Source organism: Siphateles boraxobius, unplaced genomic scaffold (assembly GCF_051911475.1).
Source record: "Siphateles boraxobius isolate OS27281-9 unplaced genomic scaffold, OSU_SipBor_1 35, whole genome shotgun sequence".
Classification (NCBI taxonomy): domain Eukaryota; kingdom Metazoa; phylum Chordata; class Actinopteri; order Cypriniformes; family Leuciscidae; genus Siphateles; species Siphateles boraxobius.
In genome coordinates this window covers 15,413,902-15,432,500 of record NW_027508975.1, presented here as the reverse complement: position 1 = coordinate 15,432,500, position 18,599 = coordinate 15,413,902, and the positions used below count along the sequence as shown (strand labels likewise).

General features: G+C 37.0%; 1 protein-coding gene across 1 annotated transcript in view; it reads left to right on the top strand.

Annotated features, from left to right (window-relative positions):
- The window catches only part of ctdp1 (CTD (carboxy-terminal domain, RNA polymerase II, polypeptide A) phosphatase, subunit 1), a 124,387-nt gene that overhangs the window by 64,816 nt on the left and 40,972 nt on the right, over positions 1-18,599 (top strand). The window contains exon 12 of the mRNA XM_077196536.1: positions 12,234-12,451. Coding sequence (XP_077052651.1) covers positions 12,234-12,451 — 218 coding nt within the window. The remainder of the gene's footprint in view (positions 1-12,233; positions 12,452-18,599) is intronic.

Genomic DNA, 18,599 nt, shown 5'->3' with positions numbered 1-18,599 from the left:
AGAGAGAGAGTGTGACAACTCACCTTGATGCGTCGGAGAAAATCAAAACATGCACCTCAGCTCTCAGAACTACATGGAGTAAACAAAAATAAAGTGCCTTTTGATGGTGAGAAATGCAGACTAAAGAAAAACAAAGCAAGTGGATTTAAACACTTGCATGCAAGCCTGCTGGTCATTTGATGGTGAGAAGAGCAGCAAGCAACATGAGAAAGGGCTTGACTTGTAGTGAAGTTTTAGAGATGATTATGCAGCCTGACCCCTCCAGCGAGCTGCAGGATGTATTGTCTTCTCCCTCTAACACCACAGACTCAGGAGAGTCAGATCCTGATTTGGATGTGGCACCCTCATCATCCTCTCTAGCTTCCACTGAAGGCGAGGAGGATTTGGAGGATCCTGGATCTGGTGGATTGGGAGAAACGGCAAAGTGTGGTTTTCCACCAACGCGGAGACAACTCCCTTTCTTCAGCCTGCCAGAGGCGTGACTCCAGGGCCGACGCGCTATTCCATCGCAAGGGTCCAGAACATGGATTCTGTGTTCAATCTGTTTTTCACGGAGGAGATGATTGACCTCATTGTCAACATGACCAACCTCCATGGGCGCCGCACAATGAGAAACTGGACTGGAGTCACCCCTCTGGCAGGCTGAAGAAAGGGAGTTGTCTCCGCGTTGATGGAAAACCACACTTTGCCGTTTCTCCCAATCCACCCAGATCCAGGATGGATCTTGACATGTCCAAGACTGTGATAAAAGGTAAAAAAAAATTCAGTCCACAATCACATTTTATATTGAAAATATGTCATTTTCTGTGTTTTTTTTCCCCAAATCAGTGACATCATTTATGAATTTGGCAATTAAGGAGTTAAAATCCTGAATTTTTTTAAAACATTTAGTAGTTTTGATCAGGACTGAGGTTGATTAATAGATTTATGCAAAAAAAAAATTGAAAAAAAATTTGTCTGCTACATTTTTACAGCAGTTTAAAGTAGTGGCTGTTTTCAGCCACGAACATAACGAAGGGGTAGTGAATTTGCCCACAGTGTACTGTTGAGTTTTTGAAAATTTTCAAAGCATTTTCCCAAAATATGTGTAAAAATAAGATTTGTCACCAAAAATCATTCCATTTGCTGAAACACGGAATAAGTTATGGCCAAATTAAGACTCAAAAATTCCCCATAGTGGCTGAAAACAGCCACAAAAGCACATAAGGGATATATATATATATATATATATATATATATATATATATATATATATATATATATACACACACACACACACATACATACACACACACACACACACAGTGGCCCTCATTTATCAAAAGTGCGTACACCAAATTTCCAGGGTGGAAATTTCCAATCTCCAATCTTCCAATTTCCAATTTCCAAATTTCCAATCACCAAAACCACGGTGACTTTGATATTTATCAATATGGACGTTGGCGTACGGCACGATCAAATCCTACGCCAGGTCAGGAGGTGGTGTACATGTACGCACGTTTTGAGTTAGTGCGGAAATGCGCAGAAAAACAATTCCTAACACCACAAAACGCACTGACAAACTAAAAGATATGAGGAGCTCTTTTCCAAAACGCGATAAACGCCATTTTTAAAAATAAATTTGTATTTTATTTCTATTAATAAACTAGTGTTGTGTCTGCAAAGATGAAATTGATGATCACCATCTCCGTAGTGAACGCGCCTATAGAGAGACTAGCCTATTTCTTTTCGTTTATAATTGTTTTGTTTAAAGACATTTCAAGCTTTCTTTATAGATATATTTCTCATGTCTGTGAGGCATATACTGAGTTTCGGTTAATTTGTGATGAGATGCGCTCCAGTTCACGTGCAATGCAAGGGACCGCGCCCGCGCCTCCATGTCATGACTCATGATTATATTGTCTGCTATTTGCTTCTTACTTATTAAATCCAGGCAATTGGTTGGTGAAAAAAATATTAAAATTAAGATACAATTTATACAAGACGAAATTCACTTTAAAGAAAGGCTTTCTACAAAACAAAACTTAATTAAGTGGCCAAAATCATGTCTGAGCATGTCTCCCGATATATTGCGCATCCTCTCTTAGCCTATTTTCACTTTTCATAATCAACATAGATGGGGAAAAAATAACATTATTTTTTAACAAATATGAAACTAAATGCACTTAGTTAATGGCTACAACACATAGCCTAATAGTAGGCCTGAATATTGTTATCATTACTTTTTTCAAGTTCGGCACGAATTACTATTAGCCTAAATGTGTTACTAAATGATTTGAATGTATTTTTAACAATGTTGTATTTAAGGACTGTATTTGTGTGTTATTTTTAAATTATTTGTTTTATGTGGTGGACAATATTGGAACGTGGCATTGAAAATATTTATTTTATTTTTACTATTTAATTTATTTTACTATTTATTTTGTTTGGCTTTTATTTATTTCATGCAGTTGCACTTATTTAATTTATATTAATTTATAGTATGAGTCCCTGATTATATGTTGCATGTTCTCTTGTTGTTGTTTTTGTTGTTGTTTTTTTAGACAAAAAAATGGATGGATTTATAGCGTTTTGAAAAAAAAAATACAATTAACTTTGAATTTATCATCAACAATATTGTTGTTTGATTTAATAATAATTTTTCATGATGGTGATGGTCTCGATCTCCAGAGAAGTGTCTCCTCTTTGCCGTCTTCCGTGTGTCCATGGCGTAAAATGAGGGTGTGGGGGAAGCGGAGACTTGAATATATAGGGGCGTGTTATTCTAATGACGATCGTTTTCAGCCGCGGCATTTATCAAGGGCAGGTATTGCGTACACCTGGATTTCAAAGGTACGCACAGCATCATAAATCAGGCGGTGAGAGGAGTGTAAGCATAATCTTACGCCAACATATACGCCCGTTTCTACGCAAGAATGATAAATGAGGGGCAGTGAGTACACCCTTCACATTTCTGAAAACATTTTAGTATATCCTCTCAAGGGACAATACTATAGAAATGAAACTTTGATGTATATTAGAATAGTCAATGTGATGCTTGTTTAGCAGTATATATTTACTGTCCTCTGAAAATAACTCCACATACAGCCATTATTCTCAAAATAGCTGGCAACAAAAGTGAGTACACTCTAAGTGATAATAGCTGTACATTGTTTAACAATGCAAAGCCACTTGTCCTATTCATCATGTTCATGTGTTTGTCTGCTTGACAGGAACACACAAATTTGTGTATCTTGTATTAAGGGCTGGGTATCGAAACAAAATTTTCGATACCGATACCTTGACTTCGATACCGGTTCCTGAACGATACTTTTTTCGATACCAATTTTATCAATATAACATTACCTAAAAAAAAAACTTTTATTTTTTCAGTTTGTTGACTTTTTTTACACTCATATTTTGAGTCTGTAAAAAAGCACCAATGCTAAAGTTTTCTATGTTTCCTAATCATTTAACAACATGTATTCTTTACTTCAATGAGCTCATTGTTTCTGCCTTAACTTAATGCATTGTTTAACAATGAAACTGAATGAAAATTATTTGAAATGCATTACACACAGTCACCCCTGATAACAGATCACTCTAAATTGTAATTTAGACACATGCATTTTCTGTAAAGCTCCTTTGAAACGATATGTATTGTGAAAAATGTTATACAAATAAATGTGAATTGAATTAAATATAGGCTACTGGGGTGCGGGATATATGCCTCGCGCTCAGCACAAATGAAGCTTGCGCAAAGCACTGGCAAAAGTAGCCTAATGATTATGGATGTGTCGGGAAACGATAGCAAGGAGATATTTTAATTGTTTATGAATGAACAAGTGTTTACTAAACGTGTTGGCTGCAAAGATGATTATTGCGAATTTGCGATGCTGACTCGTCATCCCTGCAGTAGTGAACGCGCGCGCCCCCGCCTATGTGGATTAGGTAATCAAACTATTTATTTCTAATTGTTTCGTTCAAAAGTAGACATATTTTGAACATATATAGAACTATTTCTCATGTCTGTGAGGCAAGTATCCTATACGCTGAGTTTTGGTTTATATGTGACGCGCTCCAGTTCTTGTAGTCGAAGGCGGATAAACTTTCTACTCTCGAGTGTATTCTGTGCGCTTTTAAGTGCCTTATCAGATTTACCGTGTTGCCGGTCTTGGCAGCAATTATCTTGTCGAAAATATCGCATTGTGTGCTTATGGCATCGAGTCGGGTACATAGGTACACTTTTGATCATTTCTACATATTTTCTATCTATCTGGGTTGGACGCTTACACACACACACACACACACACACGCACTGCAGCCTCACGTGCGACGAGGCAGAGGCACGTCTCTGGACAGCCGCGTAAACTAGTGTTTTTCCGCCACAGCCAATCATGCTGCATGTTTATTGTTTCACTGACGTTGACGAGATTAACCACTTCTTAGGTACCGAAACTTGGTACCGAAAAACAAGACATGTTTCGATACTCGGTAGTATCGAGGCAATTCGGTCGGTACCTAAAAAGTACCGAACTCGGTACCCAGCCCTACTTGTATTAGAGCAGTTAAAATTTGTGCTTTGAGTACAATTCTCTCATACTGACCACTGGATGTTCAACATGGCACCTCATGGCAAAGAACTCTAAGGATTTGAGAATTAGAATTGTTACTCTCCACAAGGCTGTAAAAAGATTGGTAACACCCTGAAACTGAGTTACAGTAATGGCCAGGGTCATACAGAGGTTTTCCAAGACGGGTTCCCCTTGGAACAGGCCTCGCAAGGGTCAATGAAAAAAGTTGAGTCTTCGTGCTTTGTGTCAGGTGCAGAAGCTAGCTTAAAAAAACAGACGCATGAGTGCTGCCAGCATTGCTTTAGAGGTTACAGAAGCAGAAGGTCAGCTTGTCAGTGCTCAGACCATACGCCTCACACTGCAACAAGGCTCACAAGAAAGCCTGAAAACAGTTTGCTGAAAGCAACCTGTCCAAGAGCATCAATTACTGGAACCATGTCCTGTGGTCTGATGAGAGTAAGATAAACTTGTTTGGCTCAGATGGTGTCCAGCATGTGTGGTGACACCCTGGTTAGGAGTACCAAGAACATTGTGTCTTGCCTATAATCAAGCATGGTGTTTGGGGTCTGGTCATCATGGTCTGGGGCTGTATGAATGCTGCTGGTACTGGGGAGCTGAGCTTCATTAAGGGAAACATGGATTCCAACATGTACTGTGACATTCTGAAGCAGAACATGATGCCCTCCCTTCAGAAACTGGGCCGAACGGCACGATAACGACCTCAAACACTCCGCCAAGATGACAACTGCCTTGCTGAGGAAGCTGAAGGTGAAGGTGATGGAGTGGCCAAGTATTTCTTCAGACCTAAACCCTATTGAGCACCTGTTGGGCGTCCTCAAGCGGAAGGTGGAGAAGTGCCATGTGACTAACATCCAGCAGCTCTGTGATGTCATTATGGAGAAGTGGAATAGAATCCCAGCAACAACACTGTGCATCTCTGGTGAATTCCATGCCTTGAGGATTATGGCAGTGCTAGATAACAATGGTGCTCACACAAAACATTGAAACTTTGGACACAGTTTTGACACGTTCACTTAGTAATTGTGGTAATGAAAAAAATATATGTACAATCTTACAAAACAACAGAAGCAGAAAGTGCCACATAGGTGTCTTTGCCTAGCCACTGGTGCTCGTTGGATAAACTGGAGGTAGACTTCAAATTATGAAGATGAAATTTTCCAAGGCACTCATGTGTTGAAGTAAGAAGCCTTTACATAGTTGGGCTAAATAATTAAAAACAGTTAAAAGTGTAGATTAAAAGTGCGATTTTTATTTTTATTTTTTATTAACCCGCTAACAAAGTGTTTCAGTTTACCAGTGTTCATTCACTGTTTAGATTCAGGTCAAGCAGGAAAATGCCTGGCTATGATTTGATTATTTAAAACAATCACATTCTTTATAGATTTTTCTTTTTAAAAATATTGTTCGTGCATTGTCAATATATTGTGATGTTTTTATTTAGGTTTAATCTTTTTTCATGATACACATTTTCCATCTAAAAAAAAATGTATGGATTTGGTCTTAAGAAGACCAATATTATCTTAGATTGGTTGTGTTAAAATAAATGATGCATGTAAGCCTCATATTACAGTTCATAGATCTCAATGTAGCAGGAACTTCATCATTTTCTCTCTCCTGAGACTTCTTTCAAGCTCTGGGTGCTCATCTTTTATAGTGAGAAACTGCTGTGTGGACTCAGAGGAACCTTCTGAGATATTACCAAATCTGTGCTGTAGATTTCACTGGAGCTGTAATAAATAATTCATCTGTGCTGTGATGGGCTGTACAGTAAGTCAGCTCGACTTCAGCCTTGAGGTGACTTTTAACATTTGGTGTAGGATAACTTTAGATAAGCATCACTGAGTTCATGCAATATATTTTACCTTATAGGTTATGAATAATGTAATGTGTCCAAATGCTTTTTCTTCTCCAGCGGCACTTTGTGAAACTCTCCCAGTCAGCCTTCATGTTTTCACCCAGACAGCTGCCATATTGCGAAAAATTCCATTCCAAATTAGTGGGGGTGACAGTTATTTGGACGCGAGGCTTTGGCAGGCAAATCTGCATGGCCCCCTATTTGACACTTTGCACCGCATTCATTTTAAGCCTTTATGCCCTCATGCTCCGGGCAAAGAAATTTCTTCACTAATTTGTTTTCTGCAAGATATGTGGATATGGAAGTGAGGGTAGTCATGCATTAGTCTTCCACTAGTTTTGGAAATTTTAAGTTATGCTGTCTTGCCAGACACCCTTGTCAGTCCTATCCAGACCTTTTTTTCAGATTAAATTTTCAAACTCAATTGGAATATAAGAGTTATAAGGCAGTACAAAAACGAACGTACGAAAGTACTTACAAACTTTTTTTCACCCCTTATTAGCTAGTGTCATATGCTCATACTAATTAGGCACCACTCATCCGACATGCTGACAGGCATGAAGCCTGTGCGTCAGATGGTCACGTGTTGCCATATATTTATGATTACAAGTGTTAAATCTTGGTGACAGGAAGAGAAAAGACCCCAGAATTCAACATGGACAAGAATCGAACCTGGATTTCCTACACAAACACTACAGCTCAGCACTCATTTATTTTTCTGCTGCTTATCTGGGACTGAGTCGTGGTGGCAGCAAGCCAAGTAGGCCTGCCCACATGTTCTTTCCCTTGCAAATTCATACAGCTCCTAATTGGGGATCCCAAGATGTTCCCAGGACAGTTGGGAAATGTAATCTCTCCAGCGCATCCTGGGTCAGCCCCTGGGTCTCTTCCCAATTAGACAGGCCCCTCCCAAACCACTTCAACTGGCTCCTTTTGACACAGAGAAGTGGAGATTCTTCTCCAAGTCCCTCCTGTCTGTCAGAGCTTGGCTCCTTGTGTCCTAGTCCAGACTGAGGCTTGTACCTGCAATCTTGTTCTTTCGGTCACTACCCAAAGTTTATGACGTGAGTGTCGTAACATGCATTGAATGGTTAATTGAGAGCTTTGCCCTCAGTCTTATCTCCCTCTTCATATTCTACATACTGCAGCCGCCACACTGATTTTCCTATCGACGTCATACCCTGACCTGTCTTCGTGAACAAAACCTCCTCCCCTTAGGAAAGCAACTCAGTCCCTACTCAAGGTTGGCAGTCCACCCTTTTCCAGCTGAGAACCATGGATTCAGATTTGGAGGTGCTGACCCTCATCCCCAACCCATCACACTCGGCCGCAAACCTCTCAAGCAAGCACTAAAGAACACAGCTTGACATGGAGCAAATGTGCTAATTACTGGAATATTTCTTATTTTTACTTCATTTTTACCATAGTGCTTTGCCGTGGCCAAATCTGAGCAGAGCCTTGAGTGTGACCTCGGTTGAGAACACAGCAGCGATCTCAAATATACCAACTTTACCCCAGCAATGTGTCTGCATGGAGCTGTAGTGATTCTGGTGGCCCTGTTAAGCAGCCGTTTTTAACTTCACAGTCGCAGACAGCATGTAATGCATTTACCCAGAAAGAATGATGAGACATGTAATTAAATTACTTTTTTTAATATATCAGTGCTTGATTCCTTGCTGAGCTGAAAATGAGAGAGAGAAATCCACAGTGTGCGGGACAGCTTCCTGTTCCCTCGACATCACGTTTTTAAAAGATAGTGACATGCTTCTGAGAAGTTTATGCTTACAAACATGGATGTTGTAATTATGAATTGGTTTGTAATTGTAATTATAATGTGATTTTTGTTAGAATGAAATGACGTTTCCAAATGTAGCAAAATTTACTTTTAGTACTTTTGCAATATTATGAAGAGCTTTGTCTATTTTACCCTTTGTGAACTGTCACAGAGAATCATGGGAAATGCAGTATGATTTGTGCAAGCCTATCACCTTATGAACTAGCTCATTGAGACAAATTTTAGTAATTAATAACCTTGCCCACTCTACATTATGACAGAGTGATGACATTAATGTGAGATAATCTTTTTATTTTGCTTTTCCATCCCAAGAACAAGAAATTGCTGTTCTGTCACTGTGAGAAATTTTTATCAAAGACCAAACTCAAGGTGGAGAAGACATGTAATATAAGTGAGGTTTTTAACTTTACAGATCTATGTTTGATTGCACTCTTGTCAAAGTCTAGTGTCTGAAAGTACATTTTGAAATATTAAAAAAGCTCCCTTGGCAAACAGCCACCACCACATCCCCAATATCTCTTTGCCTGACAGTGAATTGTGGACATTTCATTGACTTTGTGGATCTCTGCTTTTATTGACTTGTGAATGACACTGAAAAAGTTTGTTTTGTGGCCCATACAAAGTGAAGGGCTTTGATTTCATACTTTGCCAACATATAAGGCTCCCTAGTAAAGACATGTAATACTGTTTCCCAGTTACTTTGATTGATAAATGTCTGCTGTTAGGCTGACTGACCCAAACGTTGAAGCTACTACCACCCTGATACTGTGTTTCTGTTATAAAGGATGTTTTCACCTTTGCGCTTTCACAATTTATGATTTTACTCCTGTTTATGTAGACCATGGCTTACCGGGGTCTGCTAAGTCATAATGTTCCAACAAAGCAAAGGTGGAAGCATATGCATTTGAAAGATTATTTGTTTGTATTTGTATAATGAGGTTTTATGAAAGGCTATGACCTTAATCTTTATAGAGCCATGCCTCTTTGTGTAATTATACTGTGATGAAACGTTTTAATAAAATGCCCCCAAATATGTGGGTGCCTCACCTAAATATGCTCTGGTAATCGTAGCCTTTCGACCCTAGAGCCAGTGTTCAAATCCAAATCTTCCATGTAACATTTGCTTTTTTTAATGACTAATCAAGGTAGTATGTTTAAGTCCATATGTGTTGGCACAAATTTGCTGTCAGATTAGACCTCAATAATGAGAAACCAACTGCCTTAGCACCCTTCAGAGAGAATGGCAGTGCATTTATACCACATTTCATGCAGTGGTGAAGCCTGCAAAATGCTGTGTTAACAAGCTAGTGATTGTGCATCTGTGTGATGGGGCTTTTGGGGAATTGCCTATCTCTTTGCTCCATCTGTTTGCCCTTATCACTTTCCTCGCTTATTTATGCCTTTGCATTGCGGCAGCGCTAGGTCACTTTAGAGGTGCTGATCTATTTGATCACTGATTTGATCATTGCTATTCTTGTTTTTTAGTGAATGTGGACTGTGGTTGATTTGTGTATTAGTAATTAGCGAGAAGTAGGCCTGTCACAATATCAGATTTTTCTTACATGTTATCCAGTTGTATTCGGCAGTAGTAGCTACACACACTGTCTTCTATTTTCCGGTTTATAACGGGTGAGAAACAGCGTTAAGGTGCAATACCATTATCTATTATATTAGAGTGTCGACCAGATAGTTAATGGTGTTAAAATATTTACAGTATCATATGTGTGGCATTATCATGATATCAATATTTCAGTTTTTAAAAATCAAGGTTATCGTCAAATACCTGTATATTACGACACCTATAGTGAGAAGCCATGCAAATAGAGTAGGGGCAGTGTTTAAATGTCATTTGACTTCTGAATAATTAAGTGAGCTTTAGAAATCTCTTTTGAATGTGCTTGTCTGCTGGGATATTGTATATTAGTAGTTCAGCTGAAGAGGTTTTACAGGGATGGTAGTAAGTTAAATTAAACATGAAATCAGAATTTATCCTATTTATTTCTGAATACACATTGCTGTTCTTATTATGCATGATTTGTTGGTGCACATTTGAGATGTCATAACATGCACCACCTCTAAAAAACATGCTTCTTGGCTGACGTAACCTAGGTGGATAAATAAATAATGTAAACCAATAGCCAGTTTAGGTACTGGTTGTTGTGGATTGATACAACGTCTTTAAATTTGTGCCAATGGGTTATTCAGTCATTTTAATGCTAGTTACCATTAATTCAATGTTAATGGCATCAACTACTTATTACAATATGTTTGAAAAGAAACATTAACGTTTGGATACGTTGAGATTCTCTTGAGGGTGAATATAACCTTCAATTTCCACGTAATATTCAAAAAGTCTCCTCGGAAGTGAGCAGTGTCGCTCATATTTCACTATCCAGTAAATGGATATAATACATTAAGTCCCATCCTTAATTGTTTTTTGTCACACAAATAAAAATTAGTGGCTAGAGAGAGAGAGAGAAAAAAAAGAAGAGATTTATACCAGGCATTTGAAACAATTCTCTAGTTTGAACAAAATATTATTGCACTAAATCTGTAATTTGTGTACGCAATTAGTTATTAGAATTTATCATATAAAGTATTAGTGATCGGTGCAATAATCCTGCCCTTGACCTTTCGTCTGATGGTAAAGGCAGAGTAAATGACTCCTTCAACGTTCAAATTTGCTGTAAAGTAGGACTTTAATTCACTTTTTAGATTTGGTATAGTGCCTTTCATAATTGCATCCCATGAGTGCCTGGGGATTGTTCCATCTACTAAGATGCTTCTAGATAACACTCCTCACAAACAATCTACTTTTAATTAAATGTTTCCCCTCTCATTAAGCTTATCTGTCAGATTAAACTGGAAATAGTTCTGTGGGTCTATTTTTTTAAGCACCCTTCCGTGACCTCATTTATAACCTGTGTACGTGGCATATTTCTGCAGGCTTTTTCAAATGCTCAATTCAAAGTAATAATAAAAAGAAAGGGGGAAAATGGTGTGTGTGATTGCTATTCCCAAGAGGAGGAGAGAGCAATTACACTGGGCTAGCTGAGAGATCAGTCGTATATGAAGTTGCTGATCATTTTTGCCAGTGCCTGTCTAACAACTCTTGCTAAGAATAATTGGGGTGATCTGAGCCCTCTGTTCTGCTTTTTTGAAAGCACTAACATGTATCAGTGAAAGCTCAGACCAAGGCTAAACACTTGAGTACTAATATTCATACACGTTAAAGGGGTCATATCATGACAAATTAAATTTTTTGGAGGGTTCTATGTATTAAACGCTCATCGTTACTTTCATAGGTCAAAACCCAAGATCAAACTAAGTGGCTTAACTATCTGATATAAATATTAGCTTGTGTAATCCCACATTAACATGTCAAAAAACAAATATTTGATGTCATTTTTGACCCAGAAAAGTGAAAGTATTGTTTAAAAAAATAAATAAATGTAATGATAACACTAATTTCTGTGAATAACTAAGGTAGTAAAAAAAAAGTACCTTTTCTTAATTTCACCTTAATTTGTGTAAGCAAATAAGTAAAAAATAAGTAATAAACGTTTGGAACTTAAAAGCAAAAGTTTTCAGTAAAGTAAAAATTAAAAGTTGAAATCTATCTTAAATTTGGCCCAAATTCTTGAATTTATGCTTGTATAATTTATGCACATATAATATATATTCTTTAAGTCTCTCACTCTCTCTCTCTCTCTCTCTCTCTCTCGCTCTCTCTCGCTCTCTCTCTCTCTCTCTCTCTCTCTCTCTCTCTTATTTCACATATAAAGAGGCTGTATAACATAAGTCTTGAAGACTTGGAAGAAAAAAAAAAACACCCTATTCAAGTAAGAGTTGGATAGAGCGGAAAATGGTCAAGAGCCAAATTAAATTTTATGGCAGTATATAAATTAAATAAATGTGCAACAACTTAATTTTTCATATGGTAAACATTGTCTAGCTCTGTTATATAAACAGATCCTTTAATTCTGCATTGAACTCCTCTTTTGGGCAGGTGGATGACATGCTCGGGGAGGAGAGTGACAATGAAAGCGATGGAAAAGGGAAAGAGGAAAGGATGGAGGCAGAGGAGGAGGATGAGGAAGAGAGGCCCCACACGAGCAAGCAGAAGGCCACATCATCAGATCACGTTTCGCCACTTGCCACTGTTGTTGAGGAAGCTGGCCAAACATCAACCAGAGAAGACGTCTCTGTAACAGGGAACATGTTCAGGTATTAAATCTCCAGTACTAGTAAAGAAAAATGCCAAATGAAATTGGCGAAATGGAATTGGCGAAACTCAAATGATGAATTTCATTATAGCATACTGTAAAATAGCACCTATAACACGCATGACGTACTTGAGCGAAAAAATAGGTCTCTGTGATTGAGCTTTAAACCTCTTGCTTCAGTGGTGTAAGAGTTAGCAACACACTGCTGTGCCTGTTTTCCAGCAGGCCCTTGTACTCCCGAACTCCCATTGCCACTGTCTTCAGCAAATAGCGCTGCCAGTTGTCATGGCAGTGTCTGGAAGCAGATATCTAGCAGAAGGTGGGGTCACGTCCTCTTACATCCTCCTGTCCAATCACAAATGCCCCACCTGCTGCCCAGACTTCTGTCCGACATTAGGGTAGTCGGCAGGATGCTGTCAGATCAGCATGTGTGAGGAGCTGCTTTCTGGGCCGGCCCGCTCTTGTCTGGAGGAGCTAAGCGGACAGAAAAGCATGCTAGTCTTTTATCATATGGCTCATACTGCAACCAATTTTCTACTGGAATATTAGACCTGTCCTACTTTATCTAGTTTCTCCGCTCTCCAGCAGTCATTAGCAGTGACTCAGACCCCACAGCGTTGTATCTACCGCCTGTGTCAACTGAATGAATGCAGTGGTGTAATCGTTTGGAGTTCAGAGCGGTGAACAATGAGATGAGTAAAGGAGAAAAATAAGTTATTTGAGTGTCTCAGACTGTCTGTTTGGCTTCAGGAGGACCTGGATCCAGTGATTACAGCTTCTCAGAAGAAACTGGTTTTCTCAGCTGAGTTTTCCTCATGTTCTTCCTTTTTTACTATTTCCATTGAGAAACATCTCAGTGAAATCAGAAAATGGTGAAGGTTTTTGTACTTATTGCTTTCTCAATGACAAACCAATTATTTGTTTTGGAGTTGCAATTTTGGCTTCTTCTCAAGTCAAATTGAACAAGTTAAAAAACACTTGGATTTTTGACAGAGTTTGCTGGGTTTTGGCACCAGATATTTGCAACATTCAGTTCCGTCTGCGGCACGTTTTTATTTTATTTTTTTAAATTAAGGTTCATTCCACTTGTCATTGAACATTAGGTTGTATTTGCCTACAGTATTACATTTTGCAGTCGAGTTTGTCAGTGTTAAAGTTTCTTTTTAATTCACACATTTCCCATTATTAATTATAATACAGCTTGGTTCGTCAATGCATTGCATTTGGATTGGATTCTCACCACAACCGAACCGCTCAAATTCATCTTCAATCATCCTAAATGCTCATTTTTTGAGTGCGGATAGAGTGTCTTGGCCTTGATTTAAAGTGACAACTGTTGTACATAAAGCTGATATTTAAATCATTAGCTAGCTATTAGCCATATATCTGTTCATTAGGATGGAAATGAAAGGCTGAACGACAGCAACTCTTTCCACCATTAGCAAAGCTCTTTTGCTCTGTTATGTATATATTGTGTAACGGGGGTGACAGCATTTGTGCATTGTCATGTGCCATAATTACATTAGCTCTTCAGCATCACCTCGTAAAAAAAAAATATTTTCTCTAACCACTTTAAACAAAAAGTTTAAACTCTGAGAAAGCACATACATTTGCCTTACTTGCCATTAGTTTCATTTTTGGAGCAATATAAAGTTTGTCAGACCACCATGTTCTAATAAGTTGGCTAGCCAATTTCCTTGAAATTGGCAGGAAATGGTCGCTGTAGAAGAATTTGATGCCATGGAAACACTCTATATCTAAACTCTGTGTGTTAGTTATTTCGTGATGGAGAATGTAATTTTCATTAAAGTATGATTTTAAATCTTTTCCCTCCATGAAGCAAGCTAATTTTTCACATTCAATGAATAAAGCAAATAGCACATTTTCTTTGTGAGTAAAAAATAATGTGCACTGAGATACTGCTGGGTTAGGAGGAAAAAGCATTAAAATCACAATGACTATGAATTTAGTTGCAGTTCAATCAGGTCAAATTTTTTTCCTCCCAAATCATACGATATCAATATTTATCAAGATATTAATTTACTATTAATGGGGAAGAAAATGCTTTCCACATATTTGTTAGACCTTGAGAATGAATGTAAACAACTTGTTTGTTCACAATTAAACTCCACAGAGTAAATCTTTTAATTAAGGGCCCCATGAAATCTATTTTATTTTTCATTAAATTCTGTATTTTCCATTTTATTGTACGAGATGCTGTGTTTTATGATTTAATTTAAGTTCATATAAACTTTAACAATTTAATCAAGCTTTTAAAATGTAAACAAATGAAAATATAATAACCATTAATTTACAACAAAACATTGCATTTTTATTTTATTTTTTTTCAAATTAGATGTACAACTGAACTGTATAAGTTTAAAACATGGATGGAAAAATATCTTGGTTGTATGATATTCCTTAGAAATAATAATATTATTATCACTTTGAGAAATACATTTTATACAGTAGTGTAGTATATTTTTATCATAATTCCTAGAAGTTAAACCTAACTTTTATTTTGACAGATTTTTGTGAAGATCTTTCCGTTTCAGTGTTTATTGGACGGTAGTTTTCTCAAATGAAGCGGTGCGACAGTCGCACCCAAAAACAACAGTAATGGCATTATTTTCTAACTCTCATGTCGTTCCAAACCTTTTTATCTATTTATGTATTTATTTAGTGAAACGTAAAAGGAGATGTCTAGAGTGTTCACGTTGCTTGTTTCCATACATTTAATGTGAAAAATCTAACTCTATTTATATCCTCTGTCACAGCTTTCATATTTCAGACATGCTCGTGTATGTAATTGGTTTTTGTGTCTCTTTTGTGTTTTATGCTCCTTCACACCGTTTTTGCTGCAGTGCATCATAAATAATCATGTTTTTTGCTGGCAAAATTCAAGCCTGTCTTTTTCTCTGCGATGGTAATCATCTAGCTTCATACTTGATTGGGCGATAACATCTGTCTGTCATGAACCGCAGTCATGAACTGGCCTTTGCCATGTTGAGCAAAAACTGAAGTTATTGCCAATTGTAGATAAGGTCATCCGATAGTCACAATCACTCCTGTTGTTCCTCTGAATGGCCCACCAGTCTCGACTCAAGCAACTGTTTTACTGGCAGAGAAAATGCTCAGTGGTTATTGAAGAAAAGCCACTGGCGGCTGCAGGCTTTTTGAATAATATAGATGGGCAAAACAGCTTATCTCAAACACAGAGCCCACCTGAGACTGATTCCTCTGCCCGGCGGCCAAAGGTTAGCTTCCGTAAATAGCGCCTTTTACCGCCAAGACAGGCGGCACTTTTGGAGATAATCAAATCCTGTTTATGAATTATTTATTCTCTGAATATGCACATAATTTGTGTTTCTGTGATCATTTTTGTTGTTGTTTTTCAGTTGTTTTCCAGTCACTGGGCCTGTAGGATGTATCTAATAAGAAATCAGTTTCAATTCCTGTTCTTTTTTACTAAGTAAGATTCATTGTCTTAATCTTACTATTGTCTTAATTATTGTATTTGATAATTGACAGCTAGTCACATATGCTCTCTAGAGCTTAAAAAGATAATTGGAGTATGTTTTACAAGAATATACTATTTAGGGCTGCACAATATATCGAAATTATCTAAATATTGCAGATGTATATATCGCAATATGCATATTGCAGCGGCTTGCAATAACTGGGTCATGAACAAAAGACAAAGAGAAAATCACTCGCTGCTCTAGGCTGAAAAACTTTTGTAGCTTTAATATATTATATTTAATTCATAGAGTGAAAACTAATCAGTGCTTTATTTTTTACATTTGATTATTCAGTTTCTGTTGTTAAATAATCCTAATGTAGGCCTACCTGAACCCCTAAACCCCTGGTTTACACTGATGTTAAAATAACACTTCTTATGCTACAGTAAAACACTGCTGTTCACTTTCAGACGTTGTAGGGTTTTTTTATTGTCACAAAAAGAATGTGAAACCCGTATGTAGGTTATATAATTTTAAATATATTTTATAGATCATTTAAGTTTATTTTACACACTTTAAGCATTATCGTATCGCATATCAAATATCGCATTTTTTTTCAATATCGTGAAGCCTTAATACTTTTTCAGTTTTTCTACTCTCTTGTTTAATTCAATGTATTTAAATCAAATTCACATACAAGTGAGTAATTTTTTTAAGTGAATCCTACACCAAATATTTTTCATTGCATGAAATGTTTGACGAGCACAGTTTTCTCTCCTTTTTCCTGTTTAAACATGGACAAAAGTAGGAAAGCATGATATGAAAAATCTGTCTGAGACCTATAAGCAGATTTAAATATTTATTATGTTGTCCAGTAATTGATAAATGGTGGATAATAAAATTCTACCCTATTTTGTCTTAATAAATTTTAGAAACAATTAAGAAAATAAAGGCATTTTTAACTTTTAATGTACATGGTGACAAATAGATATAAAATTAGATTTGCTGAATGTAATTAAAGATTAGGTTTAACATAGTTATGGAATTATCAGTATTTTAATGCAATTGTAAATCTGTCGAATATCAGCTAATACTGATCTCTAGTGTTGATTAATAACAAATGTGGTACATATGGAGTGTATCTTGTATCCTTAGACAAAAGCAATAAAGTCCCTTTCAAAATGAATTTTTCCAGCTACTTATTTTGCAACCAGTAGATGGCTGGCAAAGTAAATTAAGCCATGAGTGTTATGACAGCGAAACAGTTTTCAGTATCATGGCTGGTTGATATGCAAAACAACCCAAATCAGTATTCAATGTTGATGAGTCGTCAATAATAGTGTTATAATTTTTTTAAATTGTTTTGGCTGCCTCTTGGCTTTCGTTGTTAGTCATCCATCCGTTTTTTGCTTTGAGAAACAACCAATGTTTAAAAGAGTAAAGCATAACTCACTGCATCCACATCTGCGCTCTCCAACACATCTCCTCCTCTGCATCTTCAGACCTCCCGCAATTACAGTCAGTCTCCACTCACTGTCCTGTGCGGTTGAGATGATTTGATTTACGTCATTGATGGCTGTAGAGACTGAGTCAAGAAGGTTTGACTGTTGAGTTGTAAGGCTCTCTGCTGATCAGTGTGTGTGGGCACTAAAGCCTCTGCTTATATGATGGTCATTAAAATGATATCACCAGACGGAGACATCACATGAACAGCATAATCGAGTGATAAACAATACACCGCAGCTGCTGTTACATAGGCTGACTGTTCACTCATGTCATATTTCAAGTCAAGTGCCGTAAACTGCAAAATTAGTAATAACACATAGCATGTGGACTTGTTTTCCTATAATCTTGATTTCCTTTTGTTGTTTATTGCGTTCTCTGCCAATTGTAAACTTTTTCTGCTATGCAGTTTAGCTTGGCATTATTTTAATATGAGAGCTTCATATCATGGAGTAGTGCAGAAATGTGGATATAAGCAGAAATAATAATATTCTTTTTTGTGATATGATATTACAATGTTATATTATGATATACACATTTTTATTGAAATGTGATTAAAAAGTGCAAGTGAAATAAGGGTCCTTATATTAAATTCCAAAGTAATGATACACCAACTTAAAACATTTATTTATTTAAATAGTCAGGAGCACTGCAATGAAGCAGTAATAAATAAATAAATAAATACTGTTTTAACTTTTTAACACACAAAACTGTTTTATCTATACTACCTTTCAAAAGTTTGTGGTAAGAATTTTTATTCAGAAAGGACATAAATTTAATCAAAAGTGACAGTCATTTATAATGTTACAAAAGATTTCTATCTCAAATAATCCAAACAAAAATTAAGCAGCACAGCTTTCAATACTGATAATAAGAAATGTTTCTTGAGCAGCATATCACATATTAGACTGATTTCTGTAGGATCATGTGACACTGGAGACTGGAGTAATAATGCTGAAATGATTTCCCTCGTGTTTGCTGCGTCTGGCCCAAAAAGCTGCACCTACATCTAAAGAAATAGCTATTAATTTCAGAAGGTATGAGTAGTCTATTTTCATCTATTAAAAAAGTGAAACTGAAACAAGGACTGCAGATATACAAACTGTAAACAAAGCAGCGCTAGCTTGCCATTTTGGTAATATCAATCATGTTGATCACTTTCATCAATCCAGGCATCTCATGTTG